Source organism: Schistocerca gregaria, chromosome 1 (assembly GCF_023897955.1).
Source record: "Schistocerca gregaria isolate iqSchGreg1 chromosome 1, iqSchGreg1.2, whole genome shotgun sequence".
Lineage (NCBI taxonomy): Eukaryota > Metazoa > Arthropoda > Insecta > Orthoptera > Acrididae > Schistocerca > Schistocerca gregaria.
The window spans coordinates 537,228,181-537,245,695 of NC_064920.1; the positions used below are offsets into that span (position 1 = coordinate 537,228,181).

Here is a 17,515-nt window from a genome sequence, read left to right on the forward strand (position 1 = left end):
CATTTACTTGAAAGCACTCAATGGACCAATTTCCACGTTGGGCTCTCCTGAAGGCCAACTGGCAGTTATGAGCCTCTCCCATTAGTTGCTCCCCTCCACCTGATTGCCTTGATGTGGTTGTGCTAGACATCTCTGACCCAATCACATGTGTTGCTGGAATTATTATCCCACTTTCTACAGGCCTTCTAAACTGGTGACTGGTGCCAAGTGGGACTAACAACATTACAATAGCTATTTGGGATCATTGAAGGGCTATGCAGTGTCTCAAGCGACAGCCTTCACAGAACGTCCTCATCATTTTTAAGCATCTGTGTGCAATGACTCACTACATAATAAAACACAGTGAGAAGAAATGCTGGCAACACTATGTCTCCTCCTAGGAAACATATATGCAGTCATCCCAGGTGTGGTCATGATCTGTAGTTTACTGGGCCGTCAAAGGTAAACAAGTGTTCTGGGTCTCCTCCTTATGGTGGTAAATCTAATGATGCATTGTTTACTGCTGAACAGTTCATGACCCACTGCAACATTGTTGACCCCCATTACTTTGCTCCCTTTCAAATGTGCAAAAGATAAGTTGTCATTCCCCTATACTTTATCCCCATAGTGAATTATATAGTGAACCTTTCACTGACTGGGAACTGCTTCAAACTCTTGTCACATGATACGGCCCTGGACCTGATTTGATTCGTAATCAGATGATCCAAAATCTGAATGTGACTAACAGGCTCCATCTACTTAAGGTCTTTAACCTTATCTTTAAGATGATGTTTTTCTTTCACAGTGGAGAGATAGTGTCATCACACCAACCTGTAAACCAGGAAAAAACCAAACATCGATCGACAGCTACTGACAGATTAGTGACCAACATGTTCTGCAAACTGCTTGAAAGGATGATAAATCTGAAGGCTCCCCCTTTGAATCTTTCCCATAGCTTCCAATTATCTGCTGCAAAAACTTGAGTACAACATTTTTGTCATCCTGCCACGATTTATCCTGACCCAGAACTGTGTTTGGGTACCAAGCACTTGGACATATCAAAATCCCAATTTTTTTCTGCTCTTCTTTGATGAAAAGCGAATTGGTTGCCACATATTTGTCAACCAAAGACTACCTGGATGCATAAGCTTAACATTCAATGCTTCCTAGCATACATCTTTTGGAGTGTGGATCATGCTATTGTACTCCATATTTACTGGGTGCCCCCTGTGAGTTTGGAGGTTAGAGTAGGCCCACAGTATTCCTGCCTGCCGTAAGAGGTGACTAAAAGGAGTCCCAAACGTTTCGACCTATATGTGACGGTTCCTTCTCGAGTCTGACCACAATATTTCCAAAGTCTTCTGAAGAGCGAGCTAATTGGGGAAGGGCGCCTTAGATGGTGCATGGCATCCATCGTGCATTGAGACCTTTAGCCAGCTTTCTCGTTGTCGTATTGCTGTCCCGCTCTCTCTCCATCTCTTGGGCGAGGATATATTCCTTGGTACACTTTCCACTATGCACTTTGCAGAGATGACGACCATGGACTTGCTTGCACCTGATAAACAACATGGTAGCCAGTCCATTGTGGTGGGGCTGCTATGTACCCTGTTGGTTGTAGCCCCCTGACAACACAGAGATCGCTCTGCTGATGCGTGCGCTGTTAACTCCCCACACATGCCAAGGAGTAGATGCCTATCTCCCTGGGACATCGGGACTCCCGGCAATGGCCTTCCTGCCAGGTGGCCCTTGCTGCGGCTGGGTGGCGCCTGTGGGGAGGGCCCTTGGTCAGAGTGGGTGGCATCAGGGCGGATGACCCGCAATGAAGCGTGGTACATCACCTCTTGATGGTGGCCAGCCGCCAACAGTCTCTAAGCGTTCTCAGGCTCAATTCATCGCTCAGAAATACGATCACAAAATGTTCTCCTCCCTGGCCACACTGTGGGAGGAGCGTAAGGCTCAGGATGGCAGTGACACTTGTTCGCCCCATTTCCTAGTTTGTACGAGAGCTGATAGGGAGTCTTTCATGTCAACAGAGCCTCAATTCTTCTTAGAGTATTTAGAGGACAAGTTTGGGAAGGTGGAGGGGCTTGTCTAAAATGTGCTCTCGGTCAGTATTGATAAAAACGGCATCCTCTGCCCACTCACGATTGTTACTTGCTTGTGACAAGTCAGGGGATGTTTCAGTTACCATCACACCCCATAAGAGTTTAAATATGGTCCAGGGTATTATTTTCCATAGGGACCTTCTTTTGCAATCTGACGACGAGCTGTGCGCCAATTTAAAGTGTCGATGTGTTCATTTTGTCCAGCGCGTTCATTGGGGTCCAAAGGATAATCAGATTGCTACTGATGCCTTCATCTTGGCCTTCGAGGGTGATACGTTACCAGAGAAGGTCAAGCCCCGATACCCCTCCCCCGATACAGTGCTTTAAGTGCTGGAAGTTCGGCCAAATGTCTTCCTGCTGTTCTTCCAGCCTCACATGTCGAGATTGCTGATGTCCATAACATCCCAATACTCCATGTGCCCTGCCTCACATCCGTGTCAACTGCAGAGAGCCTCATTCACCTTGCTCGCCAAACTGCAGGATCTTACAGAAAGAGTGGAAAATCCAGGAATACAAGACCCTGGACGGACTGACCTATACTGATGCTAAGAGGAAATAAGAATGACTCCATCCTGTGCGAATGACTTCCTCATATGCCGCTGCTACGACAACCATGATGGGCACTATCCACCTTGTTTTGCTCCTGCGCCACCTACCTCGGGAACAGCCCCCCCCCCCCCCCCAAATCGGGGACGTCCGGACCCCACTTCTAAGCTGGAGAAGTGTCTAACTTCTTTGGCTCCTCTCACTCGTAAGGGATCCCTTGGTTCCCGCCCTTCTCAGGTTTCCACAAGTGGGAAGGATGACGCCCGACAGTGGCATAAGTGCCCACAAGCAGCTGGCCATAGGGCTTCGCAATCCTCTTCTGTCCCAGAGACTGAATCTTCGAAGCCCTCCCAGCCAGTGAAACCCAAGGAGCAGCGAGAAAAGTCCAAGAAGAAGATCTCTAAGACGAAGGAACTTGTGGCACCCACCTCACTGCAACCTTAAAGTTCTGCATCTGGGGATGAGATGGAAATTCTGGCATCCGCTGAGGACCTAAATCTTGCTGGTCCCTCAGACAAAATGGATAGCACTTGCACAGGTACTCAATTGGTGACAGCAGGTGACACAGCGGTATAATCTGCCTCCTCGGTCCCTTCACGATGTCATTCTCCAGTGGAACTGCAGCGTTTTGTTTGCACCGTCTTGCTGAGCTTCGACAACTTTTCAGCCTTCACCCATTCCTCTGCGTTGCTCTTCAAGAAACTTGGTTTTCGGCGATGCAAACTCCCGCCCTCAGTTGCTATCAGAGTTATTATAGGAACTGGGCAGCTTATGAAAGGTTGTCTGGTGGTGTCTGCATCTACGTCCTTCACTCTTTTTACAGTGAGTCTGACCCTCTACAAACACCTTCAGAAGCTGTCGCTGTTCAGGTGTCAACGCCTCAGGCTGTTACTGTCTGCAGTCTCTATCTTCCAACAGATGGTGATGCCCGCAGCATGTCCTGGCTGCGCTGATAGCCCAATTGCCGCCACCTTTTCTGTTACTGGGCAACTTCAACACCCATAACCCTCCATGGGGTGGATCAGTGGCAACAGGCTGAGGCAGCATCGTCGAGCAAGTATTGGCACAACTCGACCTTTCCCTTTTAAATAATGGTGCCTTCATACATTTCAGTGTGGTGCATGGCACGTACTCGGCCATCGACCTTTCCATCTGCAGCCCTAGCCTATTACCATCTGTCCAATGAAGTGTGCATGACAACTTGTGTGGTAGTGACCACTTTCTGACCTTTCTGTCACTGCCACAGCATCACTCTTCTGGGCGCTCCTGCAGATGGGCTATAAATAAGGTTGAGTGGGACTTGTTCACCTCCATTACCACTATTGACCCTCTTTCCAATGACGCCATTGATGTGGGGGTTCACTTGGTCACCACCGGCATCGTTACTGCTGCAGAATCTGCCATTCCCTCTTCTTCTGGGTCCCCTCGGCGGAGGACTGTGCCTTGGTGGTCACCTGAGATCGCTGAGGCGATTAAAGATGGCAGGCGGACGCTCTAGCATCACAAGCGACATCCCTAATTGGAACGCCTCATCGCCTTTAAACTTCTCCATGCATGAGCCCGCCACATCATTTGCCAATACAAGCAGGAGTGCTGGGAAAAGTATGCCTTCACCATTGGCCTCGGTACCTCTCCATGTCGCAAACCACTTAGCGGAGCATTTTGCATATCCACTGTCAGATGCTCAAACACCTCTTGGTGGACTGCCAGCGATGAATGGCAGCTGCATGGTGCTGTCTGCGAGGTGCAGTCTTGGGCTGTAGCATGACCTCCAGTTTTTGGCTGCCAAGACCTGCGTTATGCATTTCTGCTGGCGACGTTCTGTTCACCCTGAGCCATGGCTTTATCTTGACAGTGAACCTCTTGCTGTGATGGAGACGCATTGGTTTTTGGGATTGGTTTTTGACACCCAGTTGACTTGGCTGCCTCATATTCGGCAGCTTAAACAGATGTGCTGGGGGCATCTTAACGCTCTTTGTTGCTGAAGCCACACCAGCTGGGGTGCCGATCGGTCTACCCTTCTACAGCTGTACCAGGCGTTAATTCAGTCCCGTATAGATTATGGGAGCCTGGCTTATGGCTCGGCATCCCCTTCTGCATTGCGGTTGCTGGACCCCATCCGACTCGCCACTGCAGCTTTCCGAACAAGCCCTGTCTACAGCATAATTCTGGAGGCAGGTATCCCTCCATTGTGGTTCTGGTGCCAAAGATTACTGGCCGCTTATGCTACACACATTTGTAGCTTGCCCGGGCATCCCAATTATCGTCTCCTGTTCCCTCAGTCGGTCGTCCATCTTCCGGAACGGCGGCCCCGGTCAGGGTGTACGATAGCGGTTCGCATCAGAGCTCTTCTCTCTGGGCTTGAGATTTTGCATCTTCCACCTCTTTTCCGGGCCCCTCTGTGCATACCCCCGTGATGTGTGCCCCACCCGTGCCTTTGGCTCGGTTTGGCACAGGGCCCTAAGGACTCGGTCCCTCCTGAGGCTCTCCGCCGCCGCTTTGATTCAATCCTTGCTGCGTTTCAAGGCTCTGACATTGTCTATACTGACGGTTGCTGGCCGTGTTGGTTATGCTCTTACTCTAGGGGATCATTATGAACAATGCTCATTGCTGGCTGGCTGCAGTGTTTTTACTGCCAAGCTCCACTTGAAACAGTAGTCATTTGGAAGCTGTCACCAATGGGCTTACCACCTAAGCCACATACCACTGCCTACCACCAGAAGCCAACTAAGCTGTCCCTGCAACCCAAGCAACCAACTACTCCCATAAGTAAAGAAAAAGTCCTTTGAGAAGTGATTCCAAGTCAAAGAAAGTTGTGGTTAAACCTTCAGATTGGCACGCTCTCTCCCTCTGTGATGGGGATTACACTCTTGAGGATATGGACTTCTAATCGGAGGAACTGGAGAGCCAGGAACCGGCTAACATTCCCCCTGACCTCCCCGGTAAAGCTCCACCTCAGAGGAAGAAAGATAAGAACAATCTTTGCTAAACAATGGCTTCCACAGTGACTTCTGTGTTGCAGTGGTATTTAAATCGATATTGCTCACATTTGGAATAATTACAGCTCCTAGTACAGGAGAAACTGTTCTGCATGTACTAACAAGAAAAGCATCTTAGTCACCGACAATCCTGCATTATGGGGTTGCCACCCATACTGGAAGGACAGTATTATTGGAGAGAGGGCTAAAGGTGGAGTGGCTGTTCTCATTGATGACAGGTGCCACTCCTATCCTGATCCTCTTACGACGACCATATAAGCAATTGCTGTGAAAGTTTTTGCACTCTTTAATTTCGCAGTGTGTTCATTGAAACTTCCACCTAATGATACTTTGAATGCAGACCCACTGGCAGATCTCTTCCAGGCACTCCCACTCTCATTCCTCCTTGTGGGGAACTTTAACACACACAATGTGCTGTCCTCCAGGGGCTCTTCCATTCTGAAAATATCTGCCTTCTAAACCTGGGTCAGATGACACAATTTTTCACAGTACAGGTTCTTTATCACCCATTGACCTTTATTTTTGTTCCCCGGCAATTGCAGACTCAGTTCAGTGGGAAGTGGCTACAGTTTTACATTCTAGTGACCGCTTCCCAGTATGGATCTGTCTCCAACTAGGACAGTGGCTGACAGGAGACAATGCAGATAGATGATACAAAGGGAAAATTGGTTGCATTACAGTTGACAGGGTATTTTTGAACAAAAGGATTGTGCAAAGGAGACGGTAGTCCATATCACTTGTGAGATCTGACGGGCTGCCACAGAGTCCCTGGTCTAGTAAGCACCTCAGATGACAGCATGTAGCTTGGTGGAATGATGACTGTTGATTGGCAATCAGGACCAGATGAACAGCTCTGTGGAACTTCAAACACAGTCCAACTACAGAAAACCTTTATGCCTTCAGATCTGCAAGAGCACATGCAAGGTGAGTAATAAAAGAATGGAAGAGAGCTTCCTGGAGGGAACTCACAACCTCCATTAATTGGTCCACCTCTACTGCACAAGTTTGGGACTCTATAAAACAGATTTCTGGCTACGGCACTACATGTCTCCTTAAGGCTTGTGAAGTAATGGGATCTTGGTGGACACACCAGAAGACATAACTCAGGTTTTAGCTGAACACATTTTTTACTGTCACTACATCAACCAGATAAACTCGTGCTTCTCAGGTGTTCCGTAGGATTGCAGAGGAGAGGAAGCTCAATTTCTTCTCGCATAATGAGGAAGTCTACAACCTTCTGTTCTCTATGTGGTAACTGGAATCAGCTTTGACTGCAGCCAGAGACACTGTTCCTGATGAGATCCATTATGCCATGCTTTGTCATCTGTGCACTGAAGCAAAAGGACAGCTCCTCTCCTGTTTCAGTCAGATCTGGTTTGATGGAAAGTACCTAACAACTTGGAAGGAGGCAATATTAATTCCATTCTGGAAATCAGGCAAGGGCTGTAGTGCACCTAAAAGCTACCGAAGTGTAGCCATTACTAATTGTATGTATAAGACTTGAACGCAAGGTCAGCCGCCTCCTCTGGCTGCTCGAATCCCGAGAGTCACCTGAGCCACTCCTAGTGCAGTTTCAGGCGCTACCGCCCCACCATTGACAACTTAATTCTACTGAAGATGGCGATACAGGAGTCCTTCTTATTCTGAAACCATTTGCCTTGTATTTTTTGACCTCAAAAAAGCATATGACACTTCTTGGAGGTGCAACATCCTTCGCCAACTATGTGGACGGCTGCCACTTTTTATCCAATTCTTTCTTGAGGATCGGTATTTTTTTATATCGCATTTTCGATTGCCTTGTCTGACTGCTGTGTTCAATAGAATGGGGTCCCCCCAGGCAGTGTCACATTGTTTGCCATCGCTATCAATGGCATTTCCTCTGCAGTCGGGTGCCCTGTCAAATGCTCTTTGTTTGTGGATGACATTGCAAACTTCTACTCTTCCTCTGATCTTACGACGTCAACGACAACAGTGACGCTTCTATAGCTAACTATCAGGAGGCTGGAAACCTGGGCCAGGACAACTGGTTTTCAGTTCTCACCAGAGAGGACTACATTTGTCAATTTTAACCGTGCTTGTCAAAGTCTTAACTAACAAGTGCTCACAATGGGGGACAATATTTTACTTTTTCAAGAAACTGCACACTTTTTGGGTTTATTATTTGACTCAAAATTAACTTGGTTCCCACACCTGAAACACCTACGAACAAAAGGCTTCCAGTCATTGAATCTTTTGAAATGCCGTAGCAGAAAAACATGGGGAGCTGACAGGTCCCACCTCTTGCAGTTTTATAGGGCATTTGTTCTATTACATTTAGATTGTGGCAGCATGGTCTACGGATTAGTCCGTGCTTTCTACCTCAAGATGTTAGACGCTGTCAACCGTGAGGGCATTTGGATATCGACTGGAGCATTTTGCAACAGCCCAGTTCAGAGTCTGTGTTCAGTGGCTGGTGAACCATCACTCTGAATTTGGTGACTTATCCTTTTGGCTCGACAAGCACTAAAAATCTAAGCGTCACCTCAGTCATTGGCATTTAGTTAGTGGTCCAAACCAGAATAGCTGTTCATGAATTGGCTCTGTGTGACCAAGCCACTTGGAATACGTACTACAGACTGTCTCAAGGATCTGGATCTCTCGGGCATAAAAATACACAGCCAGGGATGGGACGCATTGTCACCTTGGCATCTTCTGAAGCCCAAAGTTATTTTACACTTTACACAGTACAAGAAAACTTGTACTCCAGATTATGTTTTTGCAACTTTTTCGGCCATTTTAAGCACATACCACAGTTCGTTGTTTATACCGATGGATCTCAGCAAGAGAATGTCCTCGGTTGTTCTGCTGTTTTTCCTGATAGGATTTTCAAAGTGCATCTTCTGGAACAATTTACAAATTATGATGCATAATTATGGCGTTCTGATGGCAAGGTTTCTTGTCTGTTACGACTCATGTAATTCACTGCAAGCACTTCACCAAATATATCCCAAAGACCAGCTGATCCAGCTCATCCATGACTCCTTGCAGCGGCTCCGAAACCATGGTAAGGAGGTGATGTTTGGTAGGTACCTAGCCACATCAGGATAGAGGGAAACAACGTGGCCGACAAAGCTGCCAAGGAAGCATGTAGGGCTGGTGTTGTGGCCCATCCTGTTGCATTGCTATCATCTCATTTTCTGACAGACGCATCATGGGAGAATGAATGGTTGTAGGTGACAGAAAACAAACTGCAGTTGCTCAAATCGACCACAAAGGCATGGCAGACTTCATGTCAGCCTAACCACTGGAAGGAGGTTCTGTTTACCAGACTGTGCATTGGACGTAGTGCTTTAACACATGGCTTCCTCCTTCAGTGCGAGGAACCACTACTCTGTGAAGTTTGTGGTGTGCCACTGTCAGTACAGGATATTTTGGCAACATGTGTCCTACATACTGATATTTGGACAACCCTCAGTCTCGTTGGAGATCTGCCCACCATCCTTGGAGATAGCGATTCCAATGTTACAAGAGTGGTGAAATTTTGTGAACTGTCAGGCCTCATCCCTAAATTGGTGGGGAAGGGAGGCAGATTTTAATACATTGTAAACTGCTCTTCATGTGGTGGCAGCCTTCGTCCCTGCCTGTGAGATTAGCATCCTGACTTTACATTAAGGCTCTGATGACCATGATCTTGAGTGATTCTCTCCTCTGATCACCATCATCATCATCATCCTCATCATCATCCTCATCATCATCATCATCATCATCATCACAGAGTCAGATTGGCCACTGGAGTTTTCTCGACTAGTCCCATTAACAGTCTCCTAGCTGAAACAGTAATCTTATCTCTTTGGTTCCAATGCTACCACCTCTTGCTCATGTACGCAATTACCATACAACAATTTTCTATTCACTTGACTTATCAGGTTGTCTTTACATGCAAGGGGCATAAACCTCCTGACACTTACTCTCAGGTGGGATTGTTGTTGAGGTCTTCACTCCAAAGAGTGGTTTGATGCAGCTCTCTGTGCTACTCTATCCTGTGTAAGCCTCTTCATCTTTGAGCAAGTACTGCAACCTGTGTCCATCTGAATCTGCTTAGTTATTCATCTCTTGGTCTTCCTCAACGATTTTTGCCTTCCACTCCTCCCTTCAATTCTAAACTGCTGATCCCTTGATGGCTCAGAGTGTATCCTACCAACCGACCCTTTCTTGTAGTCTAGTTGTGCCACAAATTCCTCTTGTCCCCAATTCTGTTCAGTGATCTACCCACATAATGTTCAGCAGCACCACATTTCAAAAGCTTATATTCTCTTCTTGTCTAAACTGTTCATTATCCATGTTTTACTTACATACATGGCTACATTTCATACAAATACTTTCAGAAAAGACTATCTGGCATTTCTATACTTGATGTTAACAAATCTCTCTACTTGAAAAATGCTATCCCAGCCATCGCCAGTCTATATTTTATATCCCAGGTGGCATTATCAGTTGAAATATGCCTCTGCTGAGACATGGACCCCTCCCCCCCCCCCCCCCCCCCCCCTCAAACCTTTAAAGAATGTGTTGCCCATATAGCCATGCAGTAACTTGTTAGTCCATCCTTCATGGCCCATGGACCTTGCCAAGGTGGGGTAGCTTTTATGCCTTTACAATATCGATAGCTGTACTGTAGGTGCCACCACAACAGGAGGGTATCTAAGAAGAGGCCAGACTAACCCACTGTTCCTGAAGAAGTGTAGCAACCTTCTCAATAGTTACAGGGGCTACAGTGTGGAGGATTGACTGATCTGGTCTTGTTACATTAGCTAATGTGCCCTGTGCTGGTGCAGCAAGGTACAGCAAACTGCTAAAAGCAAGAGGAAACCACAGCTGTTATTCTTTTTTCTCAAGGTCATGCAGCTCAACCCTATGCCTTAATGATGATCACATCACCTTGGATGAAATATTCTGGAAGTAAAATAGTTCTCCATTCAGATCTCCAGGTGAAGAGTGTAGTTATCAGGAAAATCAATTCTGGCGTGCTACATCTTAGAGTACTATGTTTGATCAGGTATGTAGATTAGATAATCTAGAGAGGTAGAGGTATAGGTCAAAGTTACGTATAGTGGGAATTAGTTTAGAATGGTGGCAATAGGAACAGGACTGCTGGTCAGGTGAGTACAGGGTTATAAATACAAAATCAAATAGAGAGAATGCAGGAATAAGCCTAACAATGAATGAGAAAACAGGAGTATTAGTAAGTTACTAGGAACTGTGTAATGAACACATTATCATAGCCAAGAAAGGGTTTTAAACTAAAAGACATTTCCAGGAGCAGATGTGGACTTTAACTGTAATTTATTGTTTGTGAAATGTAGATTAAAAGTGAAGAAATTACAAAAGGTAGGACATGGATCTGAAGAAGTTGAAGGAACTAGAAATTGTTTAGAGTTTTAGAGAAAGCATTAGGAGGTGTTGGACTGAAACTAGGAAATAGAACACAACAGAAGACGAATGGCTAGCTTTGATAGGTGATTTAGGGAAGGCAACAGAGGATCAAATAGGAAAAAGACAAGACCTAGTAGAAATCTGTGGACACTACAACAAATATTGAATTTAATTGTTAAAATTAAAAAAATAGAAGTAAGTAAAACGAAACAGAAGAAAGGGAATAAAGATTTCTAAAAAAAATGAGATAGAGCAAAATGGCTAAGTAGGAATGTCTAGGGTACAAATGCAAGGCTGTAGAAGCACGCATAACTATGGGAAATATTGATGCTGACTGTAGCAAAATTAGAGAAACTTTGGAGAAAAGAGAAGTAGCTGTATGAATATCAAGAGCTCAGGCGGCAAGCCAGAACTAAGCAAAGAAGTAAAAAATGGAATATATATATATATATATATATATATTAAAAATAAAGATTCCAAGACTTACCAAGCGGGAAAGCGCCGGCAGACAGGCACATGAACAAAACACACAAACACACACACAAAATTACGAGCTTTCGCAACTGGCAGTTGCTTCGTCAGGAAGGAAGGAAGGAGAGGGAAAAATGAAAGGGTGTGGGTTTTAAGGGAGAGGGTAAGGAGTCATTCCAATCCCGGGAGCGGAAAGACTTCCCTTAGGGGAAAAAAAAGGACAGGTGTACACTCGCGCACACACACACACACATATCCATCCGCACATACACAGACACAAGCAGACATATTTACAGGCAAAGAGTTAAGGGCAGAGATGAATGAGATAGAGCAAAATGGCTAAGTAGGAATGTCTATTTGTGGACATTAACCACTGGTTCCTAGCCAATTCTTTGTCACTAAACTGCCCTTAACTCTTTGCCTGTAAATATGTCTGCTTGTGTCTGTGTATGTGCGGATGGATATGTGTGTGTGTGTGCGAGTGTACACCTGTCCTTTTTTTTCCCCTAAGGGAAGTCTTTCCGCTCCCGGGATTGGAATGACTCCTTACCCTCTCCCTTAAAACCCACACCCTTTCATTTTTCCCTCTCCTTCCTTCCTTCCTGACGAAGCAACTGCCAGTTGCGAAAGCTCGTAATTTTGTGTGTGTGTTTGTGTGTTTTGTTCATGTGCCTGTCTGCCGGCACTTTCCCGCTTGGTAAGTCTTGGAATCTTTATTTTTAATATATATATATATATATATATATATATATATATATATATATATATATACCCTTCTATAAAGTGGTCGACAAGTTTGTTTCATATATATATAACAAACTTGTCGACCACTTTATAGAAGGGTAAGAGGAAGTAGATGAAGATGAGTTGGGAGATACGAAACTGCAAGATGATTTGACAACCCTGAAAGACCTAAGTGGATTCAAGGCCCCTGGAGTAGACGACATTAACTCAAAAGTATTGAGACGAAAGCCAGCCATGGTAAAATTATTCCACTTAGTGTCCAAGACATAAGAAACAAACAAATTACCCTCAAGAATTCAAGGTGGAAGTCATAATTCAGATACTAAAAAAGATGTGCTGACAAGTGTGAATATTAGAAAACTGTCAGATTAACAAGTCGTGACTGCATAATTGATACAAATTATTTCCCAAAAATTGAGAAAATTAGTAGAAATCAGAATTGTGGAATATCAGATTGGGTTCCAGAACATGCGAAGTGATACTGACAGTATGATCTATTTTAGAATATAGGTCAAAGAAAGGCAAAGTGACGTTTATAGCATTTGTAGCTTTAGATAAAGCATTTGACGCTGTTGACTTGATTACACTCTTTGAAATTTTAATATTTGCAGGGATAAAATAAAGGAAGTAACAGGTTATCTACAACTTTTACAGACAGCAATGTGCAGTTATAAGACTTAAAGGAAATGAAAAGAATGGAAATAGATTAAAAGGTATACATCAGCAAAAGTAAAACAAGGAAATGAAATGTAGTTGAATTAAATCAAGCAATGCTGAGGTAATTAGATTAGGAAATTATATATTATAAGTAGTAAGAGTTTTGCTATGGCTCAAGAAGGGAGGTACAAAATGCAGACTTACAGTAACAAGAAAAGCATCTCTGAAAGAGGAATTTGTTAACATCTGATCAATGTAATGGTTAGGAAATTTCTTCTGATGGCATATGTCGGGATGTAGCCTTGTGTGCAAGTGAAATGTGGTCCAGACAAGAAGCGAATAGAAGCTTTTTAAATATGTTGTTAGAGAATAATGTTGAAGAGTAGATTGGTAAGTAGAATTATAAATGAGGAGACATTGAATCAAACTGGGGAAAAAATAAATTTATGGCACAACTTGACGAAATGGTAATGGTAATGGTAATGGTAATGAAGTCCCATGCTGCTTGGCAAAGCATAGGAGAACAATGCGGCAGACTTGCACATTGCCGTCCTCCGACCGTAATGGGGAGGAATGATGATGATGATGATGATGACATATCACCCAGTCATATCGGTGCAGGTGAAAATCCCTGACCCTGCCGGGAATTGAACCCAGGACCCCATGCTCGGGAAGCGAGAACACTACCACGAGACCACAAGCGGTGAACACTTGACTAAAAGAAAGGATCAATTGATATGACACATTCTGAGGCATTGAGTAATTTTCAATTTGATAACAGGAGGTAGTATGGGGTGTAAAAATTGTAAGGAGTCGTGAAGGTTTGAATGCAGTGAGCAAGTGTAAATGGATATGGGTTGTAGTAGTTATGCAGAGATGAAGAGGCTATTGCACAAAATAGATTAGTGTGGAGAGCTGCATAAAACCATCCTTTGAACTGATGACCACAACAACTGTTGTTTAGTACCCAAACCAAGAATTATGACTAATCTGTTTCAAGGTCATAAAATTTGTCATCCCCATGACCTTTCATCATCTGTTGATCTCAGTTCTTCAGGAGAAATTGTGCTACAAAAGTTTACAGTGACAGTTATGAAACCATGGATAGTATGGGATATGCTTTTAAATCTCCCTCCCAGACCCCACCCCTTCCTCTACTCAGAAACAACATTCGTTATGAGGAAAGTGAAGTGGGTTTTTTTTTTTTTTTTTTTTTTTTTTTTTTTTTTTTTTTTTTTTTTTTTTTTTTTTTTTTTTTGGAGCTGATAGTCATTAACAGAACCCTATCTTTTATTAAACAGACCTCCTCCAAATGTGTTTTAATTTGTAGTGGCATAGTGAGAGATGTCTCTAGGCTGTTTATGTCACTCTTGTTACCGTATGATATTTGCTGTATACGAGCTTCTCTCTGACATTAGTTGTACTACTTGCTCAGTTATCTTCCTCTGGGCCCCAAATCATAGGGGTAACCCAGGGAATGAACGGCCATCCATTAGGCTAGAGAAGCAATTACTTGCCCACCATTTGCTCTGATGATCCCAGCTGTGGATTTTGTGAGTGCACGTAAGGTGTATCCACACTCAGAGGTGGAACATTATCTGATGGGCTACTCCTCCCTCTAACAAAATTCACACTATCCAGGAGACTGCTGCTTCATGGTATTTCTCCTTCAATTCCTCATGGAAAAAATCCATCGTCCTATATTGCCTCTGCATCAGTCATACCATATTAACCCATAGTTTTATTTTATGTAACAAGCCACCATCACATTGTGGTTGCATAGCCTTACAGACAGCAGCTCATATCGTGATGGAATGCCCCCTCCTGGTTTGCCATGTTGTGTATGGTCTTTGCCTATAGCATTGGTGGATGTCTTACAGACAGTTGAACTGATTTTAGCTTTCTCTGTGGAAGTGGTTTTTTTTCTTGGAGAGTAATGAGCTACCCCAGTGTTGCGGTTGCGGAGTGCTCACATCTTGGTGGGATGCTACCTTCTCAAGATGCTTTATGCCAAGCATGGTCTTTCGGATTTTTTGTCTCTAATTTTGACTGATGTATAGACTCTTTAACGGGTTCTTTGTTTCCACAGAGAAGATGGTGTTTATTCTCAAGTATATTTTAAACAGCTTTTGGGATGGGTCACCTCCAATGGACTCTGGGCCAGTGAAGCCCCCTCTACCCTACCTCCTTTTGCTGTCCATCTTCTTCATACCCATTTTCTCTGTTTTAATTGCTTAGAGGTGTGGGCAGCCTTTTTCATCCACACCTTGTTTTAATTTTTAAGGAGTAGAATGCTGATGGTGGCAGGACATAAGGATTCCTTATCCTTGATACTACCCGATGGCAAAAGAATAACTGAACAGATTCTTATGCTTCCTCCGTGAGAGTCTGTCTGTTCCCATCTTTAATGCTTTGACTGTAACAGATAGGGGTGTGAGAAGATTCTACTGCAACAAAAAACGCCTTTGTTTTAATGATGTCCACTCCAAATCCTGTATCACGTCAGCGACACTGTCTTCCCTATTTTGCAATAATACAAAACATGCTGCTCTTCTTTGAACTTCCTGTACTCCGTTTATCTTATCTGGTAAGGATCTCGGACCACGCAGCAGTACTCAAAAAGAGGACAGCCGAACGTAGTGTAGGCAGTCTCTTTAGTACATCTGTTGCATTTTCTAAGTGTTCTGCCAATGAAACACAGTCTTTGATTTGCCATACCCATATCATCCTGTTGTCCACCCCTTCCAATCCATTATGGGACGGTGTTGTTAAGATAACACCACACCGCAAGGTGAAAGTGTGGCAGGGCACCATCATGCATAGAAATGAAATCATTGGAATCTTGTGAAGTTGAGGTAACTACCAATTTTGCAGCATATCCAGGTATGACATTCCTGTCACAGAGTCCTCAAAAAAAAGATAGGTTCATAAACTTTGTGGACAGAAATCATACAAAACACATTCAGTTTCTATGAGTCTCTTATATTTGATGACGACACGAAGATTTTGTGATCCTCAAATTCTTAAATTATGGCAGTTTACTTTACCCGATAGATGAAACATTAATTTGTGCAAAAAGTTGAGTCATTGAGAAAAATTGACCTCCGCCATTTCCTAGAGAGTTGAATTGCAAAATTCGTACTTTCTGTTATGGTTACCAGGATGCAATTCCTGTAGTAACTAAAACTTGTAAGGCTTGACAGGCAGGCGTCATTTCAGAACACGCCACAGCATTGTTTTGGGAAGTTTAAGTTCCTGGCCTGCCCATCTTGTGGTCTTCTGAGGGCTCCATGTGAACACATCTCAGAAACACCTGACATTTTCATCAGACATGTGTAGGCAACTAGTGCTCTTTCGTTTGCATATGCAACCAACTTCCAAGAATTTCATATGCCAGTCACAAATCTGTTTGCGCAGAGGCGGCTTCTTGCTGAATCACATCAGAATGCACATTACGTTTGAATAATGAATTTACTTCATGCATATTCCAACACACGAAATGATTCCTCTTATAATGTAGTCGTCTGGTTGCTACAAACAACTGTGCAATTTTGTGAAAACTCTGAACATTCCTCTATCCAGCGACTTATGCACTGTGTTTCATCTTTTATTGTTTGTTTGTAATAAACAACTGAAATTGTTCTTTCTTTTTGAATGACCTATTACATCTTATGTAAATTCTGGTGTTAATATATGTGGATATCCTTTTTGTATGTGCATGTAATAATGTGAAAACCTCAAACAAGCTTAAACTTTGTATTTGCTATGTTTATTTGTGTATTTTATTCAAAAATATAATTAGTTTGACCCACAGTGGTTGTCAGTGACTGTCTAATACCTATTTTCTTCTTGTTGACTCCATTTTTGGACATGGCTATTCACATTTTAATGTCATATTTTCTAGCACTATCAACAAAGCTATGCACCAATAATGTGCAATTTTCATCTGCAGTTGCATTGTTATGGCTACATTCTTAGTTATTATTGCTTTGTACATTTGTTTCAGAAATATGTAGTGTAGAAGTTCTGAACATGTTTTGTTCTGTGACCAAGTAGGTTTAGCATAATGCTCCTGAAAAAAAAAAAAATTTAAAAACTAACATAAGTAATTAGTTACTTGGAGAACTTGATTTACATGTTATTCTATTTTGTTGTAGGAGTGGTAAATCTTCAATACAAAAGGTGGTCTTCCACAAAATGTCACCCAACGAGACACTATTTCTGGAGAGTACAAACAAGATCATTAAAGATGACATTTCAAACTCAAGTTTTGTGCAGTTCCAAATATGGGACTTTCCTGGTCAGATTGATTTCTTTGACCAGTCATTTGATTCTGATATGATATTTGGAGGGTGTGGAGCTCTGGTTTTTGTTATAGATGCACAGGTAATGTCATTATTTGTAATTGCTTAGTAAATTTAAGAGAAAATGCAGAATGTCACATTAATAGTGTATTTCATTCTAACTTAGATTGAAATATCTTTATGATTGACACTTCAGTTAGTCAAGTGATAACAGCCTGTAATTATTTTTGAAACTCCATGTGCTCACTGCGTTGTCTGGTTTGCAGGCACGTATACAGCTTTGTTCAGTGTGGCTTCC

The 17,515-nt window shown here is 43.4% G+C and overlaps 1 protein-coding gene across 1 annotated transcript in view; it reads left to right on the plus strand.

Moving 5' to 3' along the window:
• The window catches only part of LOC126355471 (ras-related GTP-binding protein C), a 91,746-nt gene that overhangs the window by 36,637 nt on the left and 37,594 nt on the right, over positions 1–17,515 (plus strand). Inside the window, exon 3 of the mRNA XM_050005789.1 lies at positions 17,071–17,299. Coding sequence (XP_049861746.1) covers positions 17,071–17,299 — 229 coding nt within the window. The remainder of the gene's footprint in view (positions 1–17,070; positions 17,300–17,515) is intronic.